The sequence below is a fragment of the Miscanthus floridulus genome, chromosome 15, assembly GCF_019320115.1.
Source record: "Miscanthus floridulus cultivar M001 chromosome 15, ASM1932011v1, whole genome shotgun sequence".
NCBI lineage: Eukaryota > Viridiplantae > Streptophyta > Magnoliopsida > Poales > Poaceae > Miscanthus > Miscanthus floridulus.
The window spans coordinates 64,626,905-64,634,764 of NC_089594.1; the positions used below are offsets into that span (position 1 = coordinate 64,626,905).

Below are 7,860 nucleotides of genomic sequence, written 5' to 3' on the forward strand. Positions count from 1 at the left end.
CTTGCATGAGAAACCCCAGATGTGGGTGAAAGTAGAATGGATTTGGCATTGATGGTGAAAGTGCAATATTATGAAAGATGGTTATTTCGCAGTGCAGGTGCAATTCTTCACAGGTATGCAAATTAGCTAGCTAATATATGTCAGTCCTATAAATGCACACAATGACAATGGATTCTTCTCATCTGTTATAAGCAACTAGTAGAAAAGAAACACAAATACCCTAAGTGCACACAATGACAGCGGATTCTTATCATCTGGTAGTAGTAAGAAAAGTGAAGAAAAGAAACACGAACACACCATAAATATTCGTGCACCAGCACTGAGGAGCCAATCCTATGTCCCATTTTTATTAAAAAAAAGACGCATGAAAACAGAGGATATATAATTAGCATAATAATAACATGGTCTCCAGGCAAATGAAACTTATACACAGAAGATAAACAAATATAATTTGTGTTTGATTATTTCAATCTTACGACATTTATAAGAATCCTCACGGAGCAAAGTGCATGCGGATGATGGAAGCTCTTCACGCTTCAGGTTTTCGACCGCAGTGAACGAGTCCTCTTACTCATGTTTCACTTGAGGAATTAGCTGTTACGTGCAGCCGCCCATCTTGAAGCCCTCTTCTCCTTCCAAAGTTTATCTTGTGCTTCTCTCACAAGTGTTTCGAAAGTCTTGCCAGGCATCCCCTGTCCCGAACATATCTTGGCTGCAATCTCGTTGAACTGGCTGGTCAAATCTTGGTCTTTATCAATCCATTTGATTGTTATCGCCCAGCACAAGCCTAGCAAGGCCTGCTGCAGTTCGATTATTCCCTGGTGTTGCTCACCCTTTTGTTGATGAGGGGTAGAGCTGCTTTCCTGTCCATTATCATTATCACGCGGAACACCACCTTGTTCTAAGTCCAGGCCTTCCTCTGCCAGAAGAACGTTGCCGCCGTTGTTTGCTTCTCTTACAACTTGTTTTTCTTCAGTCGTCATGAGCCAATGGACAATTTCTTTGAGTACCTGAGGCACCAATAATGGTAGTTCAGACTTGAGAGTCACAACAGTAGTACTCTATACATGATGCCAGTAATATATATAGGAATGAATGAAAGAGATTTTTTACATAAAAAAAATGTTTGTGCACAGGTACGTTAATTACCTCTTTCATCACATTGGCGACGGATTTCTTCAGCTCCTTGAGATTTTCATCATCCTTGGTATAATATTGACAAAGATGCTCCAGGACCGTTGCTGCATGTGTTCTGTGTGCATTGTTTTCAGCACCTGCAACTGTTCTGGCGAGGCTGCCAATAACATAGGCAACTGATGGTAGCATACTCGCGTCACTTGCCCCCGTCATCGAAGATATCATGGCCTGCATCTTTTCATCTGCTAATCTTGCGGTGTAGGTACTCTCTTTTAACAAATGAGTGGCGCCGTGCATCCTGCGATCAAAGTCATAATCTGCTGGCACAAGAAAAAAAATTCCAGCAGTATCCATACGAATATCATGCTGATGCTGCTTCCACTTCCACCGGGCACAATGGAGGGCGGTGTATCCGGAGACAGGTATAAGAGGACCTGTGCGGCTTGTCTCTTCAGCCACCATTTACATTCGTGGCACCCCAGGGTTCTCATGATCGCTTCTTGGCTGCTGCTTGAGAGTGAGATCTCACATGTCGTCAGCGTTTTTGTTGTTGGTCCTAGAGTAGCCATGAGCCGATTCATGAATTCTAGTAATTCCTCTGCTATGCTGGACCATTCATCATGATGGTCCCCGTGGAGTTTGTCTGAGATTAGGTGCGCCATCGTCCTGGATAGCAGACCTTGGGTGCTTGCTATGACTCTGCAGTTGTCCTCGTTGATTGCGAGCTTCTGGAGGATACGCAGGCCGTACACCACCAGTGCTCTGTAGCTCTGGAGCAGTTTACCATTGTCACTTTTCTGTGTCTTGCTGTCACAGTCAGCGGCCGTTGCTCTTGGAAGTGCGTCGACATAGAAACTGTACCGCAGCTCCCCTCCATCTAGCAGCCACTCCCGCTCATACCCCTTCCATGTCCGATCTGAACTTTGCTTATATCCCTCAGGTCGCCACCTGTATTCCTCAAATGTGTCAAGCAGGGATGATATGCACTCAATCATCATGCCTTGAGGGAACTGGTCCAAACGAATGCTGCCAGCAACAGTTCACTATCCTAGCAGCTCGCAGCCTGATCTTTGTGCTATCCTAACTGTAGGACCTTGCTTAACAAGAACTTGCAATCTGTAGGAGGTTGAGCAAAGCTACATTATTATCAAACCAGATGGTGTTCAGCGTGGTCTGGTATGCATTCCCCAGTTCCCCACACCCACGCTTTTCCCAGTATGGTGCTGTTCCTTAGCTTCTTTCGTGTGTTTTAGTTCAGATAAAACATACTATATCTGATGCATATAGGCTGGAGAGATTATTTCTCGCTTTGAGAAGAAAGGGTTTTTGTTGAAAGGATTAAAACTTTTACAGTGCCCCAAGGACTTGGCTCAGGTTTGCTTCCCAAAACACATCAATGTTGCAGAACTATTGTGGATCTTGCAAAGTTGCTTATCATTATCATCTTTGGCTGTCAAATATATCTCCCAGTGCTACATATTTTAGCTTAGGATCCTTATGTGTATCCTTTCTACATAGATATACTTTCCAACTTTTATTATATTATTCATCAGTTATTCCCTTAAAGAAGTTCCTGATATTCAGTTAGTTTCATAATTTTACTGTGTATCTTTGATTTTTGGCATCCTAAGTATTGATCTGATGCTGTAATAGTGCTCGCTTTGATATTTTTCATTATATTAAGTGCCAGGATAAGTTACTTCCTTGACCATATCATTCTTTTTCTTCAAGTGGCTGGTCTTTCTTGTCTTCTTTTTGTACTAATATTTGATAAATACATTGCCTGCATCTCTCTTCTTTAATAACTTCACACTTTCATCGTTTTCTTAACATTCACTAAAGCGCCAACAGAATCTAGTCAACCTTTCTTTGATTCTTTCTGTGCTTCGTTGCTGCACACAATGTGATGTTTGTTTCCACATCAAAATGGAAATATTGAGGAGTTCATTATGTTCAGCTCACTTATAATGCTTTTCATATACTCTGTGTTGTTCACCCTTCCTTGTCTCTCAGGAGCATTACAAGGATTTCAAGGATAGACCTTTCTTTCCTAAGCTGATAGATTACATAACTTCTGGCCCTGTTGTCTGCATGGTATATATTTTTCTTATGAGCTAGACATATTTGCAACTCCACACTTCCACCAATGCAGAGTTCACAGCTGCAATCTTGTTCTTCTATCCTGTAAGGCCTGGGAGGGTGATGATGTTGTTGCATCGGCTCGCAAATTAATAGGAGCTACTAACCCCCTTCAAGCTGAACCAGGGACTATAAGGGGTGATCTTGCAGTTCAAACTGGAAGGTTGGCAACCACCCTCTTCCATGTGTTTATGTTGTAATATTTAATCATGTAACTCACCTGTTAAAATTTATAGTTGGAAGGTGCTTCCATTTTACCATTTTTACCTGCATATCAAATAAACTATGATGGAATTGAACGTTTCAGGAATGTTGTCCATGGAAGGGATAGTCCTGATAATGGCAAGCGTGAAATTGGTAAGTTCTGCAACATTTCAGTATGATTCTATATCGCGTTTAGGTGATTTCTTGAGTCAATGATCCTTTTAAACAAATGGCAAGGTCTAGTAATGTTTTGTTCAAACTTTGAGAACTGCCCTGAGGATTGGATTAGTTGACATGAAAATCAGGAGCAGGATTAAGAATATGAAACTGATGGTGTCATGTACTTAGTGACATGGCTTGCATATTAACTTGGACCTAAATTTGTTTTAGCCTGCCAGCTATTATTCTTAACAATATGAGATGACGAGCTCAAACTACTTTCCTACTTGCAGCTCTGTGGTTCAGAGAAGGCGAGCTCTGCCAATGGGAATCTGTTCAAACACCGTGGCTTATAGAGTAGCCCTTGCTAATCACTTCGTGAGTTGTATTCAATGTTTTTTTCTGTTCAACTTGATTCAAGGAGCCATGTATGAGAGTATGAGTTTAGTTCGGCTAAGTAAATTGGCTTATGAGGGCTCGAATTATCGGTACCTTTGAACCTTTTTACCTGGAGGTTCTTTTTGCAGTATTGAGGATTTGTGCAACTGAAACCTTTGATGAATTGTTCATGAAGCTAATTTCATCTCACATTTACAAGTAACGTCTTGAATGAAATAAAGGCAAGAAAGTTACAAATAGTAGCACATTTTGTTCTATTTCAGATACAATGGTATACGTGGAACATATATTATCATGAAGCAAAACTGAACACCCATCTTGCATGAGAAAAACAATATGTGGGTGAAAGTAAAATATTTTTGGCATTGATGGTGAAAGTGCAGTATAGCCAAAGCCGGTTATTTTGTACTGCAGTCTGCAGGTGCAGTTCTTCACAGGATTGCGTCCAGACAAGGTTGTCGTCGGCAATACCCAGCAACTATGCAATTAGCTAGCTAATATATACGTGTCGGTCCTATAAATGCATACAATGACAACAGATTCTTGTCATCTGTATAGTAAGAAAAATATTAGAAAATAAGCACAAATTCCATAAGTGCACACAATGACAACGGATTCTTATCATCTGGTAGTAATAAGAAAACAGAATAAAAGAAACACAAACATCATAAACATAAATATTCGTGCACCAGCACTGAGGGGCCAATCATGTATCCCATTTTTACTTTATTAAAATATAAACACATGAAAACAGAGGATATATAATTAGCATAATAACATGGTCTCCAGGCAAATGAAACTTAACAAAGTACATACACACAAGATAAATAGATATAATAGACATTTATATTGAGAATCCTGACGGAGCAAAGTGCATGCCGATGTTGGAGGCTTCAGGTTTTAGAGCGCTGTCATCTAGTCCTCTTACTCAGGTTCCTGTTTCACTTGAGGAATTAGCTGGTACGTTCAGCCGCCAATCTTGCCCTCTTCTCCTCCCAATTTTTCTTGGTTGCTGCTTCATACACAAGTGATATGAAAGTCTTGTGAGGCATCCCCTGTCCCGCACATATCTTGGCTGCGATCTCGTCAAAATGACGAGCCAAATCTTGGTCTCGATTCCATATCCAGTAGTCGTATACCATCCAGCACAATTCTACCAAGGCCTCCTGCAGTTGGATTCCCTGGTGTTGCTCACCCTTTTGCTGATGAGAAGTACCATTGTTATCATGCGAAGAACCACCTTGTTCTAGGTCCGGGCCAGCTGCCGGAATCTTGCCGCCATTGTTTGCTTCTCTTACAGCTTGTATTCCTGCTTCTCTCATGCCTCGGCCATGGAGAATTTCTTTGAGCACCTGAGGCATCGATCCATAATATAATAATGCTAGTTCAGAGTTGCAAAGATACTAGTACTGTAGTAATATATACTCCGATAATATAAGGCAGGCCTTGTCAGTAATATAGGAAGGAAAGGGATTTCATTAAAAAATTTTGGTATTAATATATGTTTGCACGGGTTAGGTTAATTACCTCTGGCATCGCATCAGTCATGGCTTTCTTCAGCTGTTTGAGATTCTCATCATCCTTGGTGTAGTAACGGACCAGGTCCTCCAGGATTTTTGCTGCATGTATTCTGATGTATGCATTGTTTTCGGCATCAGCAACTGCTGTAGCAAGGCTGCGAATAACGTCACCAACTGATCGCAGCGTACTCGCTTGTGAAGATGAAGACAGCATGCCCTGCAGCTTTTCACCTGCTAATCCTTTGATGTCACTGCTCTTCTTTGCCAAATGAGCGGAACCGCACATCCTGTCAAAGTGATAATCTGGCACAAGAGAAATGTGCAGCAGTATCCATACGAACATTGTGCTGCTGCTGCTTCCACTTCCACCGGGCATAAGCATAATGGAGTCTGGTGTATGTGTATCCACAGACAGAGACAGGTGTAGGAGGACCTCTACGGCTTGTCTTTTCAGCAGCGCTTGACACCTGACACACTCTAGAATAACTTTAATGGCTCTGATGATGACTTGGATGTTGCCTGAGATCTCACTTGGCAGCTTTGTTCCGGTCTCTCCTGGATACGGAGTAGCCATAAGCCGTGAAATCAGTACCAATGATTCCTCTGCCATGCTGGACCATTCATCATGATGGTCACCGCCGTGAAGTTGGTCTGAGATAAGAGGCGATATTGCCTTGTATAGCAGACCTTGAGCGTTCCTTATGATTCTGCAGTTGTCCTCATTGGCGGCCAGACCCTGAAGGATACATAGGCCTTGCACCACCAGACCTTTGTAGCCCTGTGTCTTGCTGTCAGCGGCCTTCGCGGTTGGAATTTTGTCGACATGTAGGTACATAAGCTCCCGGTCATCTAGCAGCCAGCCCCGATCGCACTCCTTGTACCTGTATTGTCGCTCATCATATCCCTCAGGCCGCCAACTGTATTCTTCAAATGTGTCGAGCAGGGATGATACACACTGAATCATCATCATCCCTTGAGCTGGGAAGTGGTCCAGACAGATGCTGCCAGCAACAGTTGCCACTATCCTGGCAGCTCGCACCCTGATCTCTGTGCTACATGGGCTTCTCGGACCAAATGTCTCTAGCAGTTGCTGCACCGCATGGCTAAAGGATGCTGATCCAGTCAGTAGTTGTTTTAGCAGACCCGGCTGTCCAAGGGACACTCTCGACTGGAGAATTGCACCAAGAATCAGAACCCCAGAAATGTAGCCGTACCTAGACTTAGATTCCATCAATAAGTCCACAGCATATGTGACGAGGTTCCTTCCTCTCGCAAACGACGGATCCTTCGTACATCCTGCCACAGTTTCGTCTAGGTACTCCGAAACTAGGTCTGTCTCTAGTGAATAATTATTGGCCACTACTTCCACTAGTCTGGTTTTTGCCACTAAATCATAGATGGCCCTGTAGCCATAAACCACACCTCGGGCCATGGCTAAGGAGTACAAGACGTTGAGAGCTGGCTTTAGGTTGGCGCCTCCATCAGGGTTACCATAGTCATGTTGTATCAGACGCCATAAAGAAATTCCAGCAGAGAGATACAGCCCAAGCATATACAGAACTGCCAGAGGACACAAGACAATACCAAGCACCAGCACTTGGACAACCAATAAAACAAATCCTACCACCAGGCGTGCATTCGATGGTTCTTTCTCTTGTTTAATTTTTGATGATTTCGCAGAAGTGTTTGTGTATTTTTTGAATGGTTTCACGACCGCGGCAACTATAGCAGCCAGCAAGCCCATCAAAGAATTGCCAACGTCACTTGCCTTTTCCTTTAAAAGGAAATCGAAGACCCTGTTAATAAAGTGTTGCAAGCGAAATTATTAGTTATGGGAAGAAAGGCGAAGCCGTGTGCCAATGCATGAAAGCTACCAAACTGATTTATAGAGGACAATGCAAATCGGTGATGAGTTGGGCAAGTTTATAACAACTAGATAGACACTATAGAGTAGTAGTATCTATTATGTTATAAAATGAACAAAGAGAAAACATTACAATTTAATATAATTATTTTTTAGTTAGAGGTATTAAGTAGTAATAATTCTTGTCTACTAACATTCTATATGTATTTATTTATCACTCACGTGTGTACTTGATCTATGTGATGGCATGACATGTATTGATTTGATATAGTCAGTTTTAATTTATTAGTAAAATGGAAGTGGGTAATTTATGAGCATTTTTCATGATAGCAAATGTTGGTAGGATGAGGGCACATTTTAGTTTTTGTTTAACATTGACATAAATGGTAATTTAGACGCAAATCTAAGGGGTAACTTAGATTATCTATCATAATAGCA

General features: G+C 42.0%; 2 protein-coding genes and 1 pseudogene across 3 annotated transcripts; 1 reads left to right on the forward strand and 2 right to left on the reverse strand.

The window, feature by feature from the left end:
• Positions 1-468: 468 nt before the first annotated feature.
• Positions 469-2,926, reverse strand: LOC136507564 (uncharacterized; annotated as a pseudogene).
• Positions 2,093-4,173, forward strand: LOC136508159 (nucleoside diphosphate kinase 2, chloroplastic-like). Of its 2 annotated transcripts, XM_066502785.1 has the most exons (6): positions 2,093-2,313; positions 2,425-2,511; positions 3,151-3,231; positions 3,327-3,439; positions 3,584-3,633; positions 3,933-4,173. In XM_066502785.1, exons 3-6 carry the CDS (start codon positions 3,229-3,231, stop codon positions 3,998-4,000), a joined length of 234 nt encoding a protein of 77 aa, XP_066358882.1. In that variant the 5' UTR covers positions 2,093-2,313; positions 2,425-2,511; positions 3,151-3,228; the 3' UTR covers positions 4,001-4,173. The 2 variants fall into 2 exon arrangements, with proteins under 2 accessions (XP_066358882.1, XP_066358883.1); XM_066502786.1 differs by having other exon boundaries at positions 2,094-2,313; positions 2,396-3,231.
• Positions 4,174-4,743: 570 nt separating this feature from the next.
• On the reverse strand, positions 4,744-7,368 carry LOC136509205 (uncharacterized). Its single transcript, XM_066504029.1, has 2 exons — positions 5,566-7,368; positions 4,744-5,390 (listed from the first exon to the last, which is right to left on the reverse strand). The coding sequence occupies exons 1-2, from the start codon at positions 7,300-7,302 to the stop codon at positions 4,992-4,994; spliced, it is 2,136 nt and encodes a 711-aa protein (XP_066360126.1). The 5' UTR covers positions 7,303-7,368; the 3' UTR covers positions 4,744-4,991.
• Between the last annotated feature and the right edge of the window lie 492 nt (positions 7,369-7,860).

Bases quoted from the DNA above. Each gene is read 5' to 3' on its own strand.
- LOC136508159 (XM_066502785.1), top strand. The intron at 3,440-3,583 runs GTTGGCAACCAC...TGAACGTTTCAG, and splicing joins CTTGCAGTTCAAACTGGAAG to GAATGTTGTCCATGGAAGGG. The intron at 3,634-3,932 runs GTAAGTTCTGCA...TCCTACTTGCAG, and splicing joins TAATGGCAAGCGTGAAATTG to CTCTGTGGTTCAGAGAAGGC.
- LOC136509205 (XM_066504029.1), bottom strand. From the start codon at position 7,302: ATGGGCTTGCTGGCTGCTATAGTTGCCGCGGTCGTGAAACCATTCAAA. The intron at 5,391-5,565 runs GTAATTAACCTA...TCGATGCCTCAG, and splicing joins TGACTGATGCGATGCCAGAG to GTGCTCAAAGAAATTCTCCA.